Source organism: Neodiprion virginianus, chromosome 4 (genome assembly GCF_021901495.1).
Source record: "Neodiprion virginianus isolate iyNeoVirg1 chromosome 4, iyNeoVirg1.1, whole genome shotgun sequence".
NCBI lineage: Eukaryota > Metazoa > Arthropoda > Insecta > Hymenoptera > Diprionidae > Neodiprion > Neodiprion virginianus.
The window spans coordinates 33,310,337-33,338,091 of NC_060880.1; the positions used below are offsets into that span (position 1 = coordinate 33,310,337).

The 27,755-nt window shown below is 40.8% G+C and overlaps 1 protein-coding gene across 15 annotated transcripts in view; it reads left to right on the forward strand.

Annotated features, from left to right (window-relative positions):
• LOC124303627 (cAMP-specific 3',5'-cyclic phosphodiesterase) overlaps positions 1-27,755 on the forward strand; it is a 276,613-nt gene that overhangs the window by 214,597 nt on the left and 34,261 nt on the right. For 14 of the 15 annotated variants that reach the window (XM_046761085.1, XM_046761084.1, XM_046761080.1 and 11 more), the window contains 3 exons: positions 15,202-15,303; positions 16,039-16,103; positions 17,120-17,232. In XM_046761085.1, the coding sequence (XP_046617041.1) occupies positions 15,202-15,303; positions 16,039-16,103; positions 17,120-17,232 (280 nt within the window). Of the gene's footprint in view, positions 1-6,537; positions 6,714-15,201; positions 15,304-16,038; positions 16,104-17,119; positions 17,233-27,755 lie in introns of those variants that run through there. The other variant, XM_046761086.1, reaches the window with a different exon arrangement.

Consider the following 27,755-nt stretch of genomic DNA (forward strand, 5'->3'; position numbering starts at 1 on the left):
TATTCTTCCGCCTCGCGATCTCTTCGTTGTATTGCAAAATTTCGACTGTCACTTATGCTCGGCCTGCAGGACGGGAAGCGATGAGAATTGTTTTATTATTTTTACATTGAAAGCGCCGAATAAATAAAAGTGATCAAATTCGGGTTAAACACCTCAAGAATCGTTTCAGCTAAAGTCGTCATGAACGAACTTTCACCTTTGCGTGCTTCGCCATGCTATTCGATTTTCGAAGGGCGTTGGCCGATCGTTTTATAATCAAAAAATATTATCCAATTTCACGTTACGTCTATTATACGTATTATAATACGTTCCGTGTTTATAAAAGCCTGTGTTCGCGTAATTGTTCGTGGCCTTTCATTACAACAACATCCCGGGGTATTTCGTAATAATTTGTTACCGTGTAAGTAGGAAGTGTTTGCGAATCGACATGCTTTCATACTCGCGCTTTCACTTTCCAAATAAGCATTTTATTTCAATTTAATCGACCTATGAAGCCTGGATAACGTTAACGTGAAAACGTGCGATATGCAATACAACGATATCGCATGAATTGCCGCACGATGGCTCCGAGCAATATGGTCCTTCGGCATTTAATAATCACGAACGTTGTCGCGGAAGAAAAAAAAAAAAAAAAAAATTCACCTACCCGCACGTATATGTACGTATATCTGTACGTATATACAGATATATTGGAGTATCGATTGAAGCCAGTTTGCTCGAGAGTTTACTTTTTCCGCAGGAGAAACGACGATGCTGCGGAGAATGAAAAATAATCACCTCGCTATACACCTGGTATAATAACGATTGAAGCTTGGATTTCAATCGTGTCATAGTTTGATACCCTCTCGAGTAATTACAAGTATAGAGTCAATTTTGAGTGTTTGGCTGTTTCATCATTTGAAGTGATACTCGAGGTAGCCATATTTGGAACGAAACAAGCTTCATGTCGAATGTCTAACAATAAGGGTAGATTGAAGAAAGGCTCGTCATTTCCTGTGTAAGAACCGGTAATGTCGAGACCCTCGAGTATTATGATACCAGAAATGCGTAGAGAATTTCGTTGAGTTTAAGACTGAGTGATATCTATACCGGATATCTGGCAATGACGTCTGTCGCTTTTTGATCGCAGCTGCGTTTCTCAGTTTGATTCCAGTCAAAATCCGACCGAGTTGTTCAACCTCTCTCATATTTTAATCATGAAATATAATTTCTTTATTCCATTCGCTGCTGATCTTAAGTGGCAGTTGATACGATTACTTTCAAATATACGTATACGTGTATATTTCATGGGAACAGTTTTTCTCCTTACTTACGATGTAATATTTTTTTTTTCTTCTCCAAATATTTACACCATCCACGAGGTTTATCGATTTCGTTAACTTTTTTTTTTTTGTGCATGTACAATATCACAGACTGCAGGGATAAGAGAACCTGCTAGAATAACTTAACCGAGCACATGTATAAGACGTGTGCTTACTATAGCCGATCGATAACGCTGCTTGAGTACACCTCGCAGTCCAAAGTATTTCCGATCGACAGAGCACGCGCATCGCGTAATTCCCCCTGCCACGTTGGAAGTAAAAATTATTTGTTATTACACGTGCCTTTGAATATAACGAAAAAGAAGAAGTAAAAGTAAGAGAATTCCGTTTCGTTTAAACTTCGAATGAATATCGCGAATGTTTTGACTATGATACTCATAACGGAGTTAATTAAAAGTCGTTCCGATGAGACCGCAGTCTGGCAGTGTGTACAAATTAAACGGAACAGTTGCATGGACGCTGATCGAATTGAGCATTGTACGCATTTAACGTGAGAATTGCCTCGAGCTGAAACAAACAAACGGCGTCACGCGATAATATATCTAGATATCGTAAGCATCTAGGTATTGTGCAATTCAGCAGTGATACGTGAGTAGAAGCACATCGCGCGATGCATTCCAGGGTGTCTCGTTTCTCGTCGAATTCAGCAATTTTATACCTAGTCGATGTATCAATCACCGGCCGTGGCAATCCCTGGATGCCGCGTACAAAGCCTGAATTGCGCCTATGATGCAGGTTGTCAGCAACCGTTTTACCGGGAACGCGGCTAATTGTAAGTTGGAGGTGATCAGTCATGTTCTCATTACGGGTCACCCCCTCTGGCTAGTCGTCGCTTCCGAAGCTCGGGTAGTTCATTGAAACCCCAGCAGCAGCGACTCCTCCGCAATTCGCCCACGCTTGGAAGGTGAAAAACGAGGACGTGGGAGTGCGGGGGCGGCGATGGGAGGGAGGGGAAATTCGAAAATTCAGCGCTTGCAGAATTTTCGAAAGCGAGTCGCCCGCACCCGTGCACCCACAACTTGCAGCGCGTTGCGCACTCTTGGCGCGCAGGTTTCCCGCGCAAATCGCTCCACCCTGACCCCCTCGCGTCTGCAGGGTCTCCTTGGATCAGTTGGAGAACACCCTGGCCAGTCTGACACCGCGACAAACGCGACTCGGTGAAGTCCCGTGAGGAACTCACCTGCCGCGAATATCTGCACAGACCCACCAACGTTGGGTTTGCACCCGAACGAACGCAGAACGCATCCTGCTGTTGTTGAGGGGATAGTCGTAGGTATGGTGAAAGTTGATCCGGCTAATGTAATGGACGCGAGGCTGTATCCTCATATATATCTGCCGAGAATTCAGCGAGTTCATTGACATGCTCGTGTTCGGCATGCCCTTTGTCTTCCTCTGGTCGAGACTGTAAACCTTGCCGTGAGACGACAGGTACTTTGTGTATTTTGAATTTTGCGAACACTCGAGGTTTCAAGTTTCTCGCTTCTCGAGCCCACCTTTCGGAAAACCAATGCTCGATGTTCACCGCGTTGCATCGCTATCTGCTCTGTGATAAGAGGTTCGATGGTGGAGATAGCCTGGCAGAGAAGCCAGTACGTGTATCGTGTCGGTACGTTGGCGTTGAACCGCTTATCCCATCCGCTTCAGAATTTTAAGTTTTTAGAAATATTGCCCGTAGATCGGTGCAGAGTTGCGGCAAGATCAATGGGCTCGTAGATAAGAAAAATTGTTCCACTCTCATCCCCGCTTTCACGTTTCAGTTCACTTTCACGCTGGTCTTTCGAACTCGTTTTATTAATGGCCGCACACTTTCGTCTCAGGTTTTATAGCTCGTCGAGAAATATCTGTGACATGCGCTAATTATAATCACCTACAGTTAGCTTGCTTCAGCATCCCTGGGTTTGTCTTTATTGTTTTCAAAGTAACTTCGCGAACAGTTGGTGGCATATACTGCGCTATTTGGAACTCCGTTTTACTTGTTTAAACGTCAACGAGTTCATCTATCATCGTAGCATCAATTTGTCTCTACGTTATAAATTAATATCGCGACGGTACGGGTATGATCGATACACTATCCGACCATTAGATTTTCACGTAAAACTTTAGCCAGTCGTGTACTTTGTACTACGTTCGATATATGGTATAATATATCAGCTTACAATACACAGCCGAAGGAGATTTATTCCGCATGAAAGATGAGGGTTGAAAGGTAACGAGATTGAAATTTTGCCCATGAAACAAGTTAAGCCTCGGTAGAACGGGAATTATTTTCTTCGTACGTATAAAGTGGAACGCATTCGGTCCGTGTTCAAAATTCAATACCCAGGCTCGATTTTCGTGAAAGCGAAACTGCGTTTGATGACGATTTCGGAATGATCCGGGCGAGTGAGTTTCCGATGCTTAAATAATGACTAAAGGAATTGATCTTCTCTATCTTCTTCGAAGAGTTTTCCATCCGTTGTAACACCGGGTGTAAGGTTCCTTTGCAAAAATTTAATTCGATAGATACGTTACGTAAGCCTATGGAGTAAGGAACCTCGAACGACTCTTGAACGAATGGCACGATGCACTTATGGTTTCGCAATTCAACGGGATGACTTGTGAATAATTCATGGCTTACAATTTTCGAGGATTTATTACGCAAATCGTATTCACTGCTCTGCGAGCATGACTTGTAGCAAATTTGTCCACTATGCGGACTAATAACTATTAGATTACGGTATCGCTCATGATGACCTTTCGTCATTTACGACAAAATGTAGCGATGAAATATAAATTTTTCAAAAATTGATTCCACGCGTAGCACTTTTTGCATTATTACGTTTGTTTCGACGTTTGAATTACGGTGGAATTGCGTGGAAAAAATGTCTGAAAATATTTTTCCTCGTTACATAGGCCAACATAACTTTTTATGCAAACTATACTCGGAGTCACAGATCGCGAAATTTCTTAGCCCTCTCTTTCCAATGCGCAAACCTATAAACTCCCATACGACAGCAGCCAGTCTCGACGAGCTTATGAATAATGCGTCAGTACCAGTGACGTTAATCCGGTGAAGGACAAGTTGGGCATCGAACGGAAATAGACGACATATTATACTATACAGGCTAGGTATAACCAATTCGCGAATCTGTGGATGCATTCCCACGTCGGACGACGCATCCAATATCCACGTACTCGGGATAGTAATGCAGGAGAAATTCTAATTTCATATACCTATTTCATTCGCATTCTGATAAGATGCCGAACGGTTGTGTGACGTCCGACGCTATGTTTCGCAAAATATTTTATCCCTTTACACTCTTCAACCCGCTGCATCGTCTTGGAGTTGATTATTGACGATGTTTTCCTTGCACTTGCGGCTAAGTCTATGGAATTATGCAAAACATTGCGAATTGTTATGCAACAAAGTACAAATCAATGACGTCGGAAAAGTAATAACAGAATAGCTGAGAAAACAGTCCGTTTGTTGAAATTCGATTGTACGGATGCGCGATAAAATATCGAGTACAATCCAATTAGTTCAGTCTTCATTCCCCTTTTTCGTCTTCTGCCAAGCATGGTACTTGCCCCAGTTATGCAAAGAGTAGTCCAACGGAACCTCACCTAGAAGCGAAGGTTACAACGTATCGAAAATGTCGCGTGAAATGTTTATTGGTTGACGATTTCCAAAGAGAATTCACGTTAACGTCAAAGTTGTCTACCGAAATTGGATTGCCGACTTTTCACTTTGCTCCGGACTTTTGAATAACGGGTGATTCCGCTGCGGCGTTGCGAGGAAAAGAATTCGAATCGTGTCGCGGTGAACTTTCGTGGTAAATTTCGTGCGACATTGATTAATTGAGTTTAAGCCGATTACATGATGTGTAATCGTTCGTTCTCTCGGTATCCCAGAATTCCGCGGGAGGAAACGTTGTAAAACGTTTTAAGAGGCTTAACCATAAAACTATATTGCACGGAGAAACTGGTATAATTTGGCCATCGCGACAATCTTTTCGTATCTTATTTTAAAAGGCGCTAAAGATTTTCATTCCCACAGCCGCGATTCAGAAAAGTATAATAATTTCGACAGATAGTTCGCACTGAGACTCGAGTGAACTCACCCATATATCGTGCAAATAGGTATACAATAGGTACCCGTATGACGGTATTTTCACGGCGTAGAAGATCTACAAGTATGTCATCTAAATATAGGAGTCAATAAGGAGAAGATATTTTTCCAATTTTCAGCTTCCCCGCGCTTCGAAATAAATCATACAGCACGCTGCTCTGAGTGGCTTCTCTGCTCAGCAATATCAAAACATTGCTTATAGTTCCCGATGCGTATACATATACTATATTTAACCTAATTCAAAACATCGAAGCGATCGCAGGTATTATTCGATCGACAATCTGCGCATTGATTATTTTCATTGAAAGGTAATACCTCACCGGAAATATCTGTTTGCTCTAACGGACGTGCATTAATATACATAACATACATATTTATTTTCAAAAGTCTCGCGGCAAGGTTACACCTTATACTTGTATAATATTATAACGCCGCGCAGGAAGGCAGGGAGGCTGTAACGATAATAACGGAGAGAGAGAGAAAAAAAATTTCATTGCAAATCAAGAAAGGAAAAGATTCGGTAAAGGAAAACACGGTCTAGTAAATCAATTACGTACATGACATGTTTCGTTTACAGAAGTTTGACTGCGCAAATTGATGTAGTGCCGAATGCTCGTGTGGATTTGAAAAAATAACCGTGTATAAAGCCGGATAACATACAACCTTGACCCAAAAGCTGTTTCTCTTCGGTAAAAATCGATCGATCCCTGCACTGTGAGAAACAGCGCCTTCGGTGTTCTGGCTCTTCTCCTCTCGCGATACCGCGTCGTTGAAGAAGAATAAGAATAAAATCAAGAAGAGGAGGAAGAAGAAGAATAAGAAGAACTGCGGTAACCAGTGTCAAACATTCAAAGCCGTGATAATAATTGGAAAAAAGGGCCCTCGAGAGTGAGAGGGCGGGATAAACAGGCTACAAGGAGAGAAAAAAGAAAGAAACGAATGCCGCAACGAGAAGAGGAAAGTAAAAAGACGCTGAAAAAATGATGGCAGAGAAGCACGTCCTTTGATAGGACTTTCGCGGAAGCGATGTCTGGATGCAGCGACGGGGAGGACGGGGACGGAGGAAGGGGCGAAAGGGGGGCGGGAGGCTTCTCGGAGCTCGCCACCGCGGCCGGGGGTCTGAAGAGGTGCGGAGCCGGAATGAGCTCCCCTTCGTTGGGGGCCGGAGCCAGCGGCGGGGGCGGCTTGCCCAGAACCCTCTCAACGTCAGCCCTTCGAGTTCGCCCGCCCCGCAGGGCACTTTTCTGGGAACAGTGCTTTGCCGCGCAGTCGAAGCGGGATTTGTAAGTGCTCATGACTTTTCTTTACCGGCGTTACCCATACCTGCAGCCTCGTATGTTATCGCCTCCCTCTCTCTCTCTCTCTCTATTTTACTCTTTTACCCTTTTACTTCTTTTACTACAATACCTGTGTCGTACCTACACGTCTGTGGCTGAACTACGTCGTCTTTCACTCCGCTGTCATTGATTCAATTTGCACCGATGAAATTCATTCCAGTCTTAATTATTCGCGAAGCAAAGAGTATATGGGTAGGTATAATAAACATACGTGTGTGTGCCGAAGTAAGGGATGAAATTGCCGTTGCAGTACGACGATTATTCCGAGATTGCTCGTCATACTGCGACGACAAATGCATCTGCTGCTGTACCACATTCAAATTTTTAGTATACACTTTTCTCCTTGGTGATTTATTTAATTTGTATCATTCAATTTTATGTGATTGAAGGTTTATTTCGTTACCACCACACGATTATCCAACCTTGTATATTCAGGCAATACAATCTTATACGAATTTTCGATAATGCAAAATGAACCATGTGAACTTTGTTCAACTCGAAACAGCAGATTCGAGTCGACTGTTTAATCCTGGGTGTGATACCTTAGCTCTGCAAAGTTTGGAGACGATTTATTTGTGGCTAATTATTGACCTTCCTCCTTCACGGGGAGAAGATAAGGAGCAGATTTTACTCGAAACTGTAGAATGAAAGGGACACGTGAAGGTTTTTGGTAAAATAATAACCATGTCAACTACGTTTTGTACTATAAATGTAGAATAAATTTTACTCTGCATACTTTGGTTCTTACTAATTCTAAAGTGAATCCTGCATTTTACGAAGCATATTGAACGACGAAACCTGAAGTATCCTGCTTCTCCTGCACTTTTCAGTAAAATCGCCTCTTTTATTCTCCTCGTGATTTTCATTTGAAATCTATTGGATCCGACTATTAATCTCTTCCGCCAGGAGAACCAATCTCTTACGCTTTGAACTTCGTCGTCGTACCCACGTGAAATGCTTTCTTTGCTTGCTACAAAATTCACCGCGCGTCATGGGGTCGGCAACCAAATACTCTTGGGCGTTATCGCGGTAGTCCATTTTCAGAGAGACGTGTAGTCATTCCCGAAGCTTCAGAAGTTATGAAACTGCGATTACAAATTGGGTCTCAGGATATTAAACCACCGAGGCAATCTTTCTGAAAAAGAAAGTCCTCACTTTTCCGTTGGAGAATATCGGATATCAGCTGCAGGATCCGAACGTTGTGACGTGACGTGAAATATCGCGGAAAGTAATTGAGTCTCCGTGCGGAGCATCCGTTTGATCCGAAAATATAAGCATTACGAAAACAATCGGGTCGAAAAGTGTAGAAAAGATAAAAAAGGAAACCAACCTGCCTGCGCCGCGGGCACGAGATCAAGTATAAGATAATTGTATTTCAATCTCGCATAGTTTTGTGCGTCGGAAATTGCAACGATGCGATAAATGTTGTTGGAGTTTACTTTGATTCTCATTTTACAAGAGTGAAAAAAAAAAAAAAAAAATATTGCGTTACAAGTATTCGTTCGACTGCGTGATTCCGGTGATACAAAGTGTTGTTATTTATAGGTAGTGAAAGATAATTTCAGCTTTTCTCTCCGGTATCGAAGAAATATGGAAAAGGAGCGCCGTTAAGGTCGAATTAAATAGTGTTTATAACCTACGCCGTGGGATACGTGGCCTTTGAAGTGAAACCGTACGTCGGTACTAAGAAGATCGTTCGGGTTATTCACGCACCACGTAATGTGACGGCCGTGTTCGACGTCACGGAATCACGTTTCATAACGTTCTATATGGGCTGAATCTCTCACACATTCAGAAGAATAAATATACGGGAGAAGGAAATATTAATTCCACATCATGTATAATTCATTCCTGCGCCATTAGTACCTACTACGTTGAAACGAGCTGGTATTTTGCCTCGTCGAAATTTCGCGTCAAATAACGAGGAAGAGGAAAAACAGATGAAAGGACTTGATACCGAGAGTGGAAAAACAGGGAAATTCGGGTCCATGTTCTTACCCTCCGGAAAGTTAATTTACAACGGAAATTTCGACCCTCAATGAAGACAACCACGTTTTTCTAAATAGTATAGGCCTCGACAATTCACGAGATATCGAGATGCTGCTGCTCTCTAACCTCGCAAAGTAAGTTCTCATTTTACAGTGTCGCTGTCGAAATCTCGACAACTCGCAGTCAAAGAGAAATACATCTGTATAATATACCGGCGAAGTGAAAGCAGATGAATTGAATTTTATCGAGAGTGCTGTGTAAGGGTTTTCATTCTCTTTTCTTTTTTTTTCTATATTTTCTTCATTCCTCATCATCTTCACGTAGGTGGATTCCAACTACGTTTCTACATCAGGAAACAAAGCTGGGAGTAATTTTCTATTACCCTGCATTACACGCCCCCGCGTTACGATGAGTGAAACGCGAGATGTTGGGGTGTTCGCAAATTTTTATCCCCTTCTACCCACAAGCAGCTGAATTACAGCTTCTCCGGGGATCTCATCGGGCGTGAAAGTCCCGCTAACAACTTACCCGCGTTCATGCCCACGGTATTTGCAAAGGGAAACAAACGGATGTGAATTGCGTCGAAGTTCGCCGTCGGTTAACGCTTCGCAAAAGTTTTGCAGACGGTGGGGCTGGCAGAGTTACAATGCGAATCGGAAATCGTATCGCGGTCGTCCGAATTTGGTTCCATTCAGTTCTGCCCGTTTCACCGCGGTCATTCAACGGAATAACAAGCGAAACCAACGAGCTGATCCGAGGCATTTAATTGGCCATCTAGATACGCAGAGCTGGAAATCGACGCCTCGTTCCTTTGTCCAAAGAATTCAAAGTATTTAGCGAACGCCTGAGTGAGACGATTGAGTTTATTGATTCGATCGCACGATCGTGTTCGATACTCGTTTCTTCTGCAAATATCGACCCATCGCATGTACGGAAGGCCTGATTCGGACTTTTGAAGATCGGAACTTCGTGCTGAGGCCGCGATTCTTTCGTTAATTCCGTAGACTTTTTCCAATGCTGCTTGCCTTCGACTGCCGAATCATGATTTTCGTCATGAACCTTCGCCGCTCCGCAGCAACAACTTCCAACAACTCAAACTTACCTACGCGCGGGAGGGTGAATACCTACCTTTCTAGGGAATTACAACTTCTCGCTAACTGAATTTCATTGCTCGAGTTGTGTTAGCTTAAGCCGCGCGAATTTGAAGCTTCGTAACAAGTGCTCGCTGTCGGCTCACGGTAATCGCGACAAGTGCGCGAAAAATACACAATACGTAAAACGAACGTGCTTTGAAGCGTTTGAAACATGAGAAATCACGACGAGCGAACCTTTGATTAATTGAAAAGGTTTACGGAAATTTTTCACCATCTTCCGTATCGTTATTCTTGTCATTTGGTTTGTTGCGATTCTTTTAACCATCCGCTCTTATGTAACAGTAGATTTGCACGTCGCGTACAACACACGCTTGTATTCAGAACAATGACTTCAAATTTTCGCGGCCAGTCGAGCTGGAAACGTGACAAGAATTCGTACCGCATCAGAGTTCCCGGTAGGTAGCGGAAAATAGTGAATCCTGATATCGCCACGCCAAAATTGGACGACTAATTCTCAGTTTTGGAAATTTTTAATGAACGTGGAAAATTGACTCACTTCCTTGACGACGTGACGTAACTCGACTCAGATACGAAACGATTTCTTTTTACGTTACGAGACTACAACAAATCTGACAGGCGGTGTATTTACGTTTCATTACGGTTGGAAAAACTGAATATTCTATTTTCTTCATATGAAAATTAATTCTCTTTGAGCGTACGAAACAAATAAATAACGATGAATTGCTGCCCTCATAGTTTCACGGAAATAACTCGCAGTTGTGCAAAATTCCAAGTCAAGATACCCTACTTTTCAAGCATCGATTGAACGTGCTGAGTTCAAATCGATACATCGATGAGTCTATAAAAGAACGAGGTTGCACTCGAGCGATGAACTTTGTTCGTGGTGCGAGGTTGAATAATGAATCTGAAAAACAATTTCAGTATTGTGTATCACAAGTTCAAAATACCTCCACTCAAGGTAACGGACTCCGATCCTTAGACTTGAAATTCGGGTGAATAATTGCGAATGCTCAATGCTTTTCATGCGGGCACTGCGAACGATCAAAAATAGCCTTTCCATGCACCTTGGTATAATTAATTTACGCCGGATCCATGTAGTCCCGAGTTTACTTCGATCGCCTGAACTTGCATAAAGCCCGGATTAATTATAGTAGAAAAATGCAGATATCCGAGGGTGAGATACCGCATGACCCAGTTGAGGAGCTTGTAGTCAAGTCACACTCTGACCCTGGCACAGGGCATCATATTGATCGCGAAAAACAACCATTAGACAAACCACTTGTCGCCTGCAGGACGCCGGAAGAGGTTCTCTCCGCAGTGGCTGTTAGACTCGAATCTAGAGTCGTTCGTTAACCCTGCTCTCCCGAATCAGCGGCAGAAACGTCGAAGAAAGTCAACCTCTTGGCGTTATTACGCAACACATGTTTCAGTTACGCGAAAATATTAAATCCCGATTATCGGAATGAAAAAATCAGTCAGTTTTATACACGTAAATTAGTTTGTAAAATCTTACTATTATTCACGTCCGGTTCCAAAGCTCATTTCTGTCAAGACTGATTTTCATTTCTACCTAACGCACGACATTCAAATATTATCGACATAAGATCCTGTGAATACGACATGCTCGTTACCAAGCAAATTTGCAAAGAGTCTATTCCGTAATTTTACGCAATTAACTTAATTGCTTAATTCACTGTCTCGGTAGCAAGATGATGTTCTTACATATGAATACGTCAGTGAGATTTGGTTATATATATATATATATATATATATTTACCTGTTTCTCCCGTACACCTACGTATCTGCTGTTGTTGCTGCCCGATTATTTTAATGCGTATCAAAACACAACGTAGAATTTCCACGTATAGTTTAAATCAGGTAGCCATGCACGTTTGAAAAGGAATTAAGGGTGTGCCCTAGTCGACTTCGACGTTGTCGTATGTATCTCCAAATATGTATCAAAATCGACGTGTTTGAAACGCGAAAAAGGGCTCGACAGCCCCTGAACAAAAAAACCTCAATGAATTTTCATTCGACATAGAAATAAAGAAATGGCACTGATTCTACGAAATCGCAGTAGTAAATTCGTAGAATTCATACCATTTCTTTAATTCTGCGTGAAATGAAAATGAGTTGGAGTGTTTTTGTTCAGAATTGCGTAGAGAATGGAGCTGTTAAGCCTTATTTCGTGTTCGAGATACGTGCACTTCGACGTTTGGAGGTAAATGCGTCAACGTCGAAATCGCCATGGCACCCCCTTAACACTTCCAATATCTCTATTCGTTTCGAATTCAAACATAAACGGGATTCATCTATTCCCCATACTTTGGCTCGACTTACCGTGATCTTGAAACGCTTTTAGGTGGTAGAAAAATAATAATATCCTACTGGAAGGATAGTCGGAAGCCTCGAAGCTGCGGCACGTGGCTTGACACAATGTTATATATATATGTATACATTTCGGTAAACTACCATCGTTTCACGTTACTTGTTTGAGATGAGAATCTTGGAAAAAGTGAAATCAATCCCATCGCCTCCGAGTAGTCTAATCACTTTCCGGAAATAACCTTATCTCCTGAAGCCTCTCAAGCGACCCCGGATCAGAAGCTTATTGTTAGTGACCTTAGTTACTACCGATGACGCATTGGTCAAGGGTAGGGACCGTATTGGCTTCCCCCGATTGATCCCTTGTTTGTCCTACCGCGCGAGCCAGAACCCTGTGTCATAGGTAATTCCAGGAAATCGACATAGACCAAGTGCTTCGGGCACTTTAGACAAGATGGAAGATCAATGGCGGTGTGAGATCAAGGGAGGCTTCGTGCTCCGGTGCGTCGGTGGGAATATTGACCGCGAACTTGCGCCGTCATTAATTAATTAACCGTCGATCGGAACTGCGTCAAAAACGTAGCTCTCCGTCGATACCAGAGGTAGGTCTGAACCTTGTCGCTTGACTCGTCCTCGCAGAAACCAAAGCCACGTGACGTGATTGTGAAGGGCGTGAAACGAAAAGCCTAACGGCCAGAGACGCCAACAATGGAACTCGCCATGGTTAGCATCGTTTTTCGAAATCTCTGATAGACGTTGTCAAATATTTCCGAGATTCATCGAGTAAGGCCCGTCGGTGGATCGCAGTTACACTCGGAACGCTCTCTCCTTAAGACGTGCTGTATTTTAAGATGATCAATGAGATCGCGAATTTTATCTCGGTATTCTACCGCGCAAAATGTCTACGAGCGCTTATACGGGTATGCACATGTATCGCATATTGTAAATACGCTTTATACCACCCACGCGACGGGTATAAGGTATACCTAAGGGTAACGGATAGATGCAGACAGAGTTCACCTCGAGACACGTAGGAGGATGGATGGATCGCGAACTCATAGACATCAGTGGGCGGATATTCGTCTGATCCAACTCAGCGTAAATAATATCGGAGCATAATATCACGGTGAAGAATAACGCGGAGAGACGGAGATTCTGGTGAACTTTGAACTTTGAGAAGTGGATGCTGCGAAACGGCTATCTGTGATGTCGAATTATATCTATACACCTGAAGGCGAGACACGTACCTGCCCACGTCGATAACATATTAATGCGCATGGCAGGCAGGTTTCATTTATATATCCGATATCGCGGACTTGATTCTCGCTGAGACCAACTTTCGATCGACAGATATGCATCGGAGGCAAGACTCAACCGGGTGACATCTCATTTGAATAAATCGAGGCCGTAATTATTCGGCTTCGGAGATCGCGAATTCGGCGGAACAACCTGAGAGGCCCAAATATCTCTTATACCTAATCAAATTCTCGTTGTACGCGCTACACTCGGATTTGATCCTTTTTTTTTTTTAGTGCCAAAGGCGTGGGTAGGTTTAAGAATTTGGCAAAATTCTCTATCGGACGAGAGTGAGGGAAACGCCGCTGTTCGTGGTACACAATATTGCCGGAGGAAACAGCTGACGAGTATTACAGGAATAATAAGAGCAGGAATCTCACGATTCATCCTCATTGCAGAATGATGTAAAGAAACTCGACTGTTGCTTGTTGCCTGAGAATTTCATTCTGTGAATATTTTTACCCAAAGAGATGAAGAAAAGGGCGCAAACATAGATGCGATAGATTTGAATAAATCGATTACAATGTCTGGCAATTTTTTTTCAAGTCTTGTATCATTTTGCCAAATTGCTTTGTGGAATTTTTAGAAACAACGCCCTGCTGCTTACTCGTATACGAGAGTACAATATTCGAATGTTATGAAAACGGAAAATTTATCTCTCGACAACGCGCCTGACAAAAAAAAAAAAAATCGCTCAAAATAGTGAGGCCAGCCTTATTGTCAGTGTGCTCGAAAATCTCTCACCGCAAGTGTCTTTTAAGAAACAACAGTTTCAATTCAACGTTTTCATGATTGCGTTTCTTTCTTCCTCTCATCTTGCCTTTTTTTCGTCCTTCTCCTTTTTCAATGTTCAGAGAAATTGTTGATATATTAACTTTCGCCCACTCTCACCGTTGGATTGGCCGGTAAGAGAAAATTGTTTTATATTTTCTGCACTTCAATAAACCTTATTATTTTAATAATGTTTTTCCTCTGTAGTTCCAAACCGTACCCAACAGTTGTTTGACACCCTTTGGCAAATATCATCAACCCATACGAAATAACGTTCGAAACAACAAATTGTTTGTTTTATCAAATAAATTCTATCCGTTCACCCTGGAATTTCATTGCAGATTTTATCGTGGCTTGTGTTTTCAATATTATTTCTGTCTATCTGGATTTTATTTTTGATATTATTATTATTATTATTTTTGTTGTTGTTGTTGTTGTTGTTGTTATTGTTATTTTTTCCCATCGGTTTCGATAAACGGGAGATTTTCCCCCTGTAGAAATGTATACGAGTGGAAAGAGTTGTTATCGCAACGTAGGATGAAAGTCTTTCTGTATGAGTTCCACATTGACAGAACGAATTTATACGTAGGACTGTATAGCGCAATAGACGTATCACTTGAACGTTGTTTTGAAACAATAATTCAAGAAAATCTTTCACCGGCTTACCGGATCTGTTTCTTCTCCGTACTAAGTTCCGGCACAAAAGTTATACCGAAAGTTAAGACGGTTGTTGAGTTGTGGCGTTATATTGCGATTCATTTTGCACATATATTATAATCGCATCTAGATAACATGTATACAATATTATGTATACACATGATACGCTGACGGAGCGGCTTTGCAAATCGAATTGAAAAGTTATACGACACGATAACAGTTACAAATCGTGGCTGGACTCGTTGAACACGAAGTTGAATAATCATGTTTATAATTTTCAGTCATGGGGAGGATCTCATCGTCACACCTTTTGCACAAATTCTTGCCTCGCTGCGTTCAGTCAGGAACAACTTCTTGTCCCTCACGAATGTACCAACAAACAAGTGAGTACACTGAGCAAAATTTTATTTTTACTAGTAACTAGAAAAATTCAGTATAAAACTGTTTGAATATTGTTGGAATTACGAAAAACGAGGCACGCGTAACCATTTTGCGCTATTGCCGATCCTTTTTCGCTAATTGCAGCGCAAAATAAGTTTGTTCGGTTTACTCTGCGTTTTTAGCTAAACAAGGCTTTAACGACAATTTATTGTTGCAGAAGCATTAAATTTTCGCAACAGTTACAAGAAAATATAGTATCAGTGATCGTAATGAGAAAGAATAGTAACGGATACTAGACTTTCCGGTGACAGCTAGATAACTAATTTTCATTTCTTCCTACCTAGAACTATATTTTTCGTTTGTAGTAAAAAATGAAAAAAGTAAATGACTGAGCGGCAACCGGAATTGAAAATTTCTCTCAGTGTATATAGTGAAAAATTTGTATTCAAACCAATGCGCGGAAATTCTATATTCTCTGTCGAACGCAGGCTGAAGTCGATCCCTAAAAATGTGTTTCTCATAGCAATAACGGATTAACAATGAGAAATGAATATTTTATATTTCAAACCAGAGAAGTAGGTAACAAATTTGATCGCTCAAATCATCCTGCTGTATATGTATAGATTATTTCGCATCAAAGCAACACCAAAAAAAAAAAAAAAAAATAAATAAAATAGAAACTAGGTAAGAATCGTGCGTCAAACCACCAATCATGACAGACTCGTATAATTTTTCAGATCACGAAGGAGTAGCGGGGCTCAGGGCGGTAGCACGCCACAGCCGCGGAACCTGGCGCCAGGAGGTAAAGTGTTGAATGAAATTGATAGGTATATATATGTGTGATATACATATACATATACATATACATATATATATGTATGTGTATGCATATAACACACCCTTTCATTCAGAAGCTCATTGCGCTCGGGTCGGAATCTACGGAAAGGGAGTTTGAAACGCAAGCGTATTTCCATCAGACTCTGAAATACGCGTACGAAAAATAGGGGCGAAAGTCGGAATGTCGGAAAGTTGTTAGACGAAGGTGACGAAGGCCACTAACTTTTGTAGACACTGCAAAATTTGCGACTGAAATTGTACGAGAGCTTCATTTCCGTAGGATTTTCTTCTCGCCGCCCCCCGGGAACTTGGCTCCTCCCTCTCCCCCACCCTCAACTCTCGCCCTGCATATATTCTGTCTTACCTTGTGTCGTCGGACAAATTGCCACAGTTTCTACCCGGAACTTTACACGGACGACTGGCCGCGTTGAAACTTAAAATCGGCTTACTTCTTAACGCGCGTGCTACATCACGCCACCCTTGGATGCGGACGTGCTTCTTCGGAGATAACCTGCAACCGGAATAAATCGCAAAGTATTTATTTTTTATTTTATTTTTTTTCCCAGTGTAAAATTTCTCCGAAATTACAACGCGTTATCATCCTGTTCAGTGGTCGCTGTTTGTGGTTCGAGAACTAAGGCGAACAACTTTCCACATGTTGGTTTCTCCAATGTTTCATTATTTCTTTGTCACTCTCCCTCTCTATCTCTATCTCTATCTCTGTCTCTATCTCTATCTCTCTTTCTCCTTTTCTCTCTTTTGCGATTAAGATCCCGCGATGAGCTTCGGCGGATTTGGCAAGGTAGCTGTTGTCCTAATGTAGAAACTTGTGAAAGGTTCGGGACAAAACAGTCCCCGACCCTTCAGCTTCCTTTACAAGGTATCAGTCGGATCCTTTGTCCGCATAGTTGGGATTTATATAACGTCGTCGAATCAACGAGAGATTTAATGTTTTTGTTCAAGTCAAGTTTATTCTTTCAGACGAACCCTACATGAAATTGGCTGTCGAGACGATAGAAGAACTCGACTGGTGTTTGGATCAGCTTGAAACTATACAAACCCATCGCTCCGTATCGGATATGGCGTCTCTCAAGGTATTTGCTCAAATCTTAAATATCATATTTTCACGTACAAGTGTGCGCGACTCGATATGTTACGGTTCACGGGATGAGGAAAAATCTCTATCTCCGAATTGTCTCTATCACCGAATCCATACTTAATACCTACGGTTAACAATCCGACCTGTATAACATGTATAAGGCTGCGAAATCCTTTTAATACAGCCTCCAAGTTTATCCTTACTTAAATAACAAGGCCGATTGCCTAATCGCAATTATAACACCCTGTTTGAATCCAGTTATTTTGATCAAAAGTTTGGTAACGATCAATTATGACTAATTTTACATCGTAATACCAGAAATTTACAATTCGGCGACAGAGATTACGGAACGCGATAAAATCCCCTCTTCCCTGTATACTCTGCGAAGCCAGAAACAAAGAACAGGCGAAATGTTGGTGGTGTATAAAATTCGGAAATTTGCAAAATTTACGATCACTTAATGCATGGGTTATATTGCGTTGTGATACATCTGACAATATACTCAGCCATCGGTGTGTTTAATCAAGGTCTAATTGCACGTCATAAACGTGTAAAGAGCTTTTTACCTATCCTTACGTCACCGAGATGTCACTCGCAAGCCGCACCATCTGAAAGAGGTGTCACATTTGCATGCGAATACGCGTTATTAATGTTCTTAATACCGTGAATTAGCATTGCAAATTATGGTCAAAACGCATTTCACGACAAACGGTAATTCACCATAGGCGGAGAAATTCCCTCTTATACTCGATATAAAACACGGAATGAATAATTAGCAATCTCGTGTGCCGCCAACTGCGAGGAAGCGGAAAGGACAAATTGCAGAACTTTTCGGAAAGGAATAAGAGACGCGCGATGGTAACAAAATTATACCAGGATACATGGCGCCGAGATTCGGTAGCCTGTTCATTAAAAGTCTACAAAAGTAAAGTAAATTAGAATATTGCGTCAGAAGTTTTTCATGTAACTTTTCGCTATTCGTGTCAGATAAATAAAGGCGCGCCTTTACACGTGCAATAGACAAGGAAATGAAAGTCTGCGGTTCAATCTTCAAATATTGCTGAACAACTGGGTCGCAGGAACGATTGCGGCACTTTTTTAAGTATCAGAAATCACGATGTGTTTTCAACGACGATCCGTGAAAGTTTCAAGAGTCGTTGAATTGAATTTTCGAGCGACTGTTGACTTGTTTTTTTCAAAATTAATATACAATAAAATCTGAAATTTCAAAAAAAGTTCTCCGAAGTTCCTACCAAATATCATTAGCATATAAGACCAAAAAATTGAATTTTTTTTCAGCTGTCGTGAGTAAACAGGGTCCTGTAAAATTATTTAAACAAAAGCTTACCCGTCTCACTATCCAATGGAGGAAAACCGTGAATGTTGAGCTGCCGCTTGGTTCGACCCTAACCTTTTTTTGTAAAATGTTTTTTTTAACAAACGTTTTGTATAGCGAAAACGGCGGGTGGAAAATATATTACCGAATATTCCAAGCTCAACCTTTGCAGGTGAAAGTGACAATGCGTCAAGCTTTCAGTTACAGAACGATACTGAAATGGAGGGGAAAAAAAATTCTCAAAAATCAAAATCAATTCTAATAATGAGTAACAAGGTAAAAATATATCAGCACAGAATTTTAAAGCTGTTCAGATATTATTCCTTGTTGTTCATTCGTATTTTAATGCATTACAACTGGACGAAAATTTTGCGTCCAATTAACTCGAATACGTCGCTGGGGGTGAATTTAACCCGAAACATTTTTCGAACTCGTCGTAGAGTAGCTTGGTCGTGGGAACGGGCCTCGTGGCACCATTATTCATGCGAAATAAAGACCTTTTTTCGACATTTTTGGCACTCTCTTTAAATTGCCGATGTTTTAACCATACTTAAACAATTAATTTTGGTGAGGAAAACTGAGAGCTTTTTCTGCGATCCTTAAACAATACTTATACATTTTCTTTTTTAGATTTTTAGAACTCATTTTTCAAGCAAAATATCATTCATTCAATATCAGAATTACATCTCGTCAGACCGTTATGCGATTCTACCGAGGTGTGGCCTACTGGAGTTAAATTACTTTACATGAAACCTTGACGAGTGAATGTATGGAAAAATGTTCAAATTAATTCAATCTCATGAAGCTTGATCGATAACCTCTACGGATAGATCATTAGTGTATAATGATTTTGATAACTGTTACCGCGTGAGTTGCTACGTCGATTAACGGTAAAATCATTTTACTTTTTTATTAGAACTATTAGACAAAATAATCATCCTCCTAAGAGCCTAGTAAACGTATAGATATAAGGTTTGAGTTACAGATATCAGGTATTTAAATATTAATCAGTTTGATTTCGGAAAAAAAAAATACGCATGGTAATTCACCGTCAACTCTGACGTATAGGAATGTTATAAAAACAATATTATATCTAATCGATCAATTTGATTGAGCGTGATCATATAATACGACGTATGAATGAAAAGTAAGATTTGTTGAACGACCGCCTGACGTTCATCAATTCGTACGACTTGTATTTGGATGTTGGTTGCATGTACGTATAGTAGCAGTTGGGAAAGATGAATATTTTAATTTTTCAAATGGCAAGTTCATTGCGGATTTCCGTTGCGAAAGACGCTGTTTTTCGACACGGTGTAACGCGAACTTTTTGATCCGTGGAAAAGCCATCATCGTGGTTTGTCCGTATGACATCTCCGTGGAGTTTGAAGAAAGTATCGCATCACTCGATCGCGTGACAAATTCCGGAATAATGTTTGCAGCGAACGAATGAAACTTGGTTCGCTTGTTGGACGCGTGCCAATGCGCGGGGTATCTTCTAACCGCAAGGAAAAAAGATTTAATTAATTCTGAGCGACGACTTGGTGCGGTAATTCCAAACGCGTATCAGATGAAAGGAAACGCGAAAGTTCGAAGAAGAGACTTCGATTTATCATCCCTTCCATACGGGATCTTTGATCCGATTGCAAGGGTAGGAAACTGCCAGGGACCTTCGACATTGGTCATACAAAATCGTTGACTCGTACTTCTTATTCCGAATACGAATTCAATTAGTTCTGCGCATTCTATCATTTCTCCATACGTACTGAGGAAAAATTGTATCGCAATCAGAGTAGCCGGGGAATTGTTACAACTTTCGAATGCTTCGTGCTCAAACGTGTTTTTCCTTCGTTCACGTTTACACCTTGGCAAAAGTATTTCACCTGTAAATCAGCATTTCGTTACGGAATTAGAGAAAACAGCATCATCTTCGCGCGATGCAAACGTAACGAGACAGACGATGTGACGTCACGACGGTGACGCTTCGAACAAATAAACCTGACTGTTCGTCTAACTGTAGCGATGATTCGGCTCGTCGATGACTCGTTTTTACGATCAATATACATATATATATATATTTTGTTTTCATGCAGGAAATTACGCTAAATTGAACGTTCGGACAAGAATTACGTTGGTGCTCTGTTACACGGAGGGTATTTGAATTGTGTTATTTAACGAAATTGATTGAATTTCAAATTAAATATCAGACGGTTAACCGTCCCTCGAGGGCCGTAATATCTAATCATCAGTGAACAACGTAGCTTAATGACCTGACTAATGTCTGCATCGAATAACGATAGCCGACTGAAACAGAAAAAGTTTGCCGAATTTGACGAATACGAGTCGATTTAGTTTCTACCGATATCGGCCCGCCCTGATAGATATATCGAACAGCTCACCGGGTCGCTTTTCAGAAATTCCCGCCGACGACTAATTCATACGAAAATCACGAAGCGGCTTCGTCGCGGACGAGGGAACTCATCGCGTGATTATCGTATAAACTTAACCCATCAACGTAACGCGTAACGTGTACGCAAAACGTGAATCCTGCATGACGTTTGCGTCAGTCGCAGGTATAAGGCAACATTCTCGAGCGAAATTTGGCGGGTAACAGATAGCTGCTATACTCGTATGTATAGGTATATTAAACCGAGCGTGAGCTGCACTAATTAACCGTTCTATTTCATCAATATTAATTGGTCCGAGCGGCTGACGCAGATGGCCAGCCGATCAGCTGGCCGTCTTTGACTCGTCGTTGCACGTCAGGCGACCAAACGCGTTTCTTATTTCCTGCATCCAAAATCGTCGGCGTTGCGTCACTGAGAATTTGGTCTTTCACACTTTCGTCAAACCTGATTCCCGGCGTAATTTTCTATAACACCGTTAAAAATTCGCTAATTGGTGAAATATACGTGCCGAATTGGACTCCGCATAGAAAGCAGATTCGACAGGTTCGACCATTTTTATCACCAACTCCGCTTGACGACCTCGAGTCGTCTTAGGTATATATACGAGGAAAAAGTGCAGGGTACTCGTCACCCGTTAATTCGTATACCGATTCTAAATTCCGAACTACTCTGTACAAGCGCCGACTGTGAATCGACACGTGATACTCTATTTTAACATCGCGAATTGATTTGCGGACCCGCAATAATGGAGGTCAACTACCGGCTGTTACGCGGAATTGAATCACGCATATCGGCGCGATCTTTCTCGGGAACATTTTTCACCGATCGAAACGATTATTGGTGTGCATGCGGCGATCGAGTGATCATCGTAGATCACGTGATCATCGTTACACGTGTCAGTCAAACCAGGGTGAAAAGTTGCGACATTTCAAACGGGTTGCGAAAGATATTCGTCAAAGTCTAGTTATTACAAGAAAAACCTTTCAATCGGGTTACTTATTCGATTTTTTTTTTTTTTTTGGGTGGGGCGGGTAACGGAAGTACAATTGTACTTTTCCTGTATATTTTCCGAGACTGAATGTGAATCTGATATCGAAATTGAATGAGATTTATATGAATATTTATTGTGAGGCAGTACGATTTTAGTCGAAGAATAGGCGCAAACCCCAATTCTATCTATATGGAACCCCATGGAGGGTGAAAACTACCCCTACACATTGAATCTTGTAAAATTAATGGCCAGTCTGAGATATCTGTTTGTCAACCAATGAATTTCATGCGTTATTAGTGTTCGTTTATTATCCTCCGCTAACGAATTATACTCACGAAAATACCGGTTTCTGTTTTGCATATGCTTAAAAATTCTAATCATTTCAAAATTAAATATTTTTCTACACGAAAATGCACAAAAATTCAGGATTTTACATGGAACATAGAGAAAAATGACAAAAAAAAAGAAAAGAAGAAAAGAAGAAAGGGCGCCGCTTATAGTGGCTTCTGTAACTTAAATGATTAATGAGGTAGTTTAACGGAAGAATAATAATTGTACGGTGCAACAATCGTCACTAATGACAGTCTTGCGAGTAAATTCTTCGAAGATGCGAAAGAACCTAGTAAAGCCGTACCGCACGTTTGAGTCTGACGTATTGGGGAAACACATAAACGGAGTACCTGCGGTACTCCATTCACAACTGTTGGCTTAAGGATCATGATCGGCGTGTCGCATGCGCTAGACTTTTTATTCACAGTACAGATTACACGGATGGATAATGTAGTTATTTGTTACCGCGAGGAGAGATCGTGACGAGGAAACTAATCGCGCGTATAACAGGATACAGGAGACTCGCTGTACCGCATATTTCTGACAATTAGTCAAACACTTGAACGGATTTCCATAAATTCTTACCTTCAACCAACAAACTGATACCCCCCCATATAAGTTTCAGTGAGAGATTGTACGTTGAGAACAAAATTTATATTTATCAAATAAAAATCAAACGGATCGTCATCTTATCTGACGTGTCTGATGTATGTATGAGAAACAACTGAACAATCCCAAAATCACCGGCTTATAGTATTTGCCGTTACACGTATATTATTTATAATTTATAGAGAGCTCGTTAAGGAAAAATTAATTCTATTTTAATTCAATCGAAATACGATTTATTCCCGAATTTTGAAGGTTCCGACCTGACACCTATCAAATTGGCGAGTCAGACGTGGAGGCGAAACACTTTGATATTTACACTTGAATCTTTTCGCCCGTTAGCTCGCTCGTTAAATACAGCGTGATAGGGTAGCTTGGTTCCTGGTAATTAACGTTGCTGGCCTGTCAGCGGCAGTCGGCTGCAAATTGACTCCAAATCGTTTTACACGCATCGTCCATCCGGAATAAATGGAAATTTGTATACCCAGGTATACTTCGACTTTATGATTGGGCTTCGGCCATGGAATAAATTGTCAAACAACGTGAGCGTATGTCGTATTATGCGATGCGTTGGCAAAATCTTAACAAACAAGTTCTACGAATTGTTTACAACAATTGCATTCTGCGAGTGATTCCTCTCTATCTAATGAAGAAAGTAAATCTCACTCTGTCGACTGAACAAATAATACAATGCCGCGTATTTGGCAGCGTTTATCTTTTCAGTTGTCAGAAATTATTTCAATCAGAGGTGCATATTCCGGTATCAGTCAAACAGCGTTCAACAAATACCGTTGTCGGTCATTAAACGTACACAGAGAAGTATTCATTTTCTTTACTTCCGGTCGATTATCTCGGCTTGGTAATTTGGGTGAAAAACGTATCCGAGTGATTCATGATCGAAAGTGACTCAGTATTGTAAAATTTATGACACCTCATAAAGTCGGCGAGTATCGTATGCGGTGTGTATGATGGGTACATCAACGTGAAAGTACCGTAAAACTATTAGCGTAAAGTCGAATTAATTTTTAACCGACAAACTGACTGTGCTTTCTCCAAAGTCGATAGCGTCTCTGAAATTTCGCGGCGACTATTGATAACTGGTTGTTTCTGTCTCTTTTATCAATTTATTTATTCGAGATTTACGAGATTTGCAAAAGTTTCAAACGATTGCGGAACCGGGTCAATGTTTGCCACATCAGCTTATTAATCACGAAGCGTAGCTACGTGGAATTTATAAACTGATATGAGACGGTGGTAGCAAATCCAACCGAAATATCGGCCGTTTTCACGCAAGCTCAAATCCTGCCGCTGTACTTTACGCGACGGTTAAACACAGTTTTCTGAATAAATTTCTATTTATTATAAATAAAGGGGGAGGTTATTATGCGAAAATAGAAACTGTGATGAAATTTATTATAAATATCGTTTTAATATGCAAATTAAGTAAAGTACCGACGCTACATCTGGTCTATAAACATAGATCGAGTTCAATGATATACGAAAGGTGGCTACGTGACTGCTGGCCGATCTACATCCATGTGATAGTTTACTAACTTTATACACGTATGAAAGATTTTTCTCCTTACAACGACTGCACGAGCGTTTCCCTAATTATTGTCCTAATGGATCGCCCACGGCAACGATCGTACCAATTTGGATATTCAACTTCTATAAAACCCATTATCGCTATGCTGCAAGCCGGATATCGTATCATTAATTTACCATCGTCGGATCTCTAGTGCCAAAAATAAGATCGAAAAATAAAAAAGTATGATAATCCACCTCGCCTCGGTGATTCAGGTATACACGTAACTATTACCGTCGATTTCTTGACCCCGTCGTATCGTTTAAAAAGGTCAGATGCGCGTTCGATTTCAACAATTCATATCAACCTTTTCTCTCGCAATTTTCACACTTACCTTACCTGCACGCAACGAAACGCGGTTACAATTTTCTTGCGCAAGTTGCGTACCTCGAGACAATGTTTGGGTATAAGCAATGTGTCGAAGAGGTGTGACACAACAGACGAAACGTTATACGAACTGTCGAAAGAATCGCACGATAAATGAAAATAAAAGAAAAATTCGTGTAATACCGGTTGTATCAGCAATTTCCATAACACATTTACCACACTTTGCCGTATACATTCTGCCGTAAAACCAGCCAAAGTCTGAACAAAGAGTCGCGTATAAATGAATAGTGGATAACGGAGTTTATACTTATTTTCTTCCCTCGTTTGTGCGTCAATGACATTGGTGGACAATGTTCTCCGAGATTGTTCTCCCAAGGCCCGACTGCTCGATTCTACTGTAGTCACTTTTACGTTTTTGCATCAAATTACAATGCAAACATACGCGTACATACCTGGTAATATTCGTTGAATCGGACGATGAATCTTTCCTACTATTGCGTAAACCGCAGCATTGTTTTTCCTGTCGTTGTTTATTTATTTGTTTAGTTTTTTTGTTTTGTTCTTTGTACACCCCGGTATAGAAGCGACGCTACGGTTTAGTTTGTAATAACAATAACGAAATTATCAAGTAAAACAACGAAAGAAAGGAAACGAATAACACATGTGATCGAACACAACACACATGTAACAAGTATGTTGAACTGTTACGTCACGTTGCTGAATAAAAAGGCCGTACCAACTACGTCCGACTATCATTTTGACCTACTTATCGTCGAGTTTTCAATAGAACTTAGACCTTTTATCTTATCAGAGCTGTCAGGTGTAACAGAGTATTGAAAAATTTTCAAAACTAAGTAAATATATCAGCTTTGCCGTGATATTACCTGGATTACAACGATTATGTACCGCAACCACTGAACAAGACGATAAATTTTTCTGAATAGAAAATCTGAATCCAAAATTAATCATTTATAAGATGGAAAAAAGTGTCCGTCATACGAACGTCCAGGGATATGCGCATAATATTCACAATGCGGTCTCTCAACTCTGTCCGCATTATTATTAACCATATTATTACAATAAACATTTATGTGCGCCCCCGTTGACAAGCATATCCAATCGTACGATCTTATATAGAATCTTAAAACGTTTCCATTCGCCAATATGTATATAAATATATCAGCAACACAAAATTTTTCCAAACAAGATCCGTGTATGTTTGCTGTATTATTAGCTTGTCTGCGACCAGTTGGTTGGTAAAAAAAGAAAAAAAATCACACGTACTCAAACTGGCCGAATTACATTTTTCACATCTCACAGCGCAGTTATTATAGATTATATCTACATGTATAGTAAACTGAGAATCTTTTAATTAGCGACATCAGGCTCTATTTTACTTTATCTAATTTACTTTTTTTTTCCCCCCTTTTCATTTTTTAACTGAACTAAATCTGATTGCTGCAAGGCAAGGCTGCGAGAAGGCTGATAAAATCGCTACAGGGTACTCGACGTTGAAACTGTTGGCATGACCTCAAATCGTTGCAAACGGAAAATTTTGCACTGCAGTTTATCAGCCGGTCCTTGATAATGGCCTGAAATCGTGGAAACGTGTAACAGAATTCATCGAAACTGTATGAAAACTGTTGGACGTAAATTATGTTGAATAGATTTTCACCAATACCTGGAATTCGAAAAAGGATCGAGGCGTTAAAATCATTCAGGCTGCACATGAATATCGCCTCGAGTAGAGCAAATATAACCGCTGTCCAGACTTTCGTAAACTAACCGTCACGTTTTATCAAGAGGATAGTGAGTTTCTCTGTTCGTTCCCGACGCGATTTCTCATCAACGTTCTCTCGGATATGTCTTACGGGAAAATTTACCTATTAATTGTAAACAGGGCAAAAATGTTGATAATCATAATGGCAACATGTTCATCCCGTTAACGAAGATTTTCCCTCGCCGGAAATAAGCAAGAGCGTAGCAGATGGCGGATGGTTCACCTTGGGCTAAAAAGTTTCGGAGAGTGATTTAAGGGTGACTTTATGTGTATACCGGTACACGCGTTCACTCATTTTCGAGGGCACGCTGATCGAAAACAGTCGTATTCGTGTTGAGACAGCCTCGTTCCTCGGTCGTCAAACTCTTGATTTTCCCTCCAAAGCGTACCCTCAATTTAAAGAAAGCAACGCATGAAATTCGCGTGACGATAATTTACTTATCATGCGGAATTATACGAATTAATGATATTGAAATGATTTTGTTCGTCCCCTTGATTTAATTCTGTTCCTTTTTCGTCTCCTGACGGCTGCACGTCGACTTATCGAGTGGCACTGACACTTGTATTAGTCTGACGTTGTATCGAGGCTTCTCGATAATTCATGAACTCTTTTAATTACATGTATACACGAACGATTTGTGTATCGGTGAAATTCTGCTGAATTGCTCGCGGTATCTTACATTGGATATATCGAAAATATGACAATAAATGAATAATTAATGATAAGTCGTTCAATTTGTCATACCGCTTGCCATTTTATACGATGGTTACGACACGGGACAATATATCCTTGGGCGTATAAATACACCCGCGATGTTTATTTTCGAATCTAAGCACCTAATAACATTTTATCCACGCGAATTTAAGCGGGGGAAATTATTTAAGCCTGCAGTTGTTCCGAGTTAATTAATCATCCACGTTGACGCGTATATTATGATACTTCAAAGCAGACTGATATATTTCGATTTATCGATGCCGATTGTGATATGTGTGCAGTTTGTAAATATTATTACCCTGCCGAGATAGTCGATTCTGTTATCTTCGTATATTTATTTCGAAAAGATTCTCGCTTGTGGCAATTTGAAAATTTGATAAAAATAAAAAGGGAAGTAAAAACGAGTAATTTACGATCAAGAAACTTACGTAGCTGTGTGA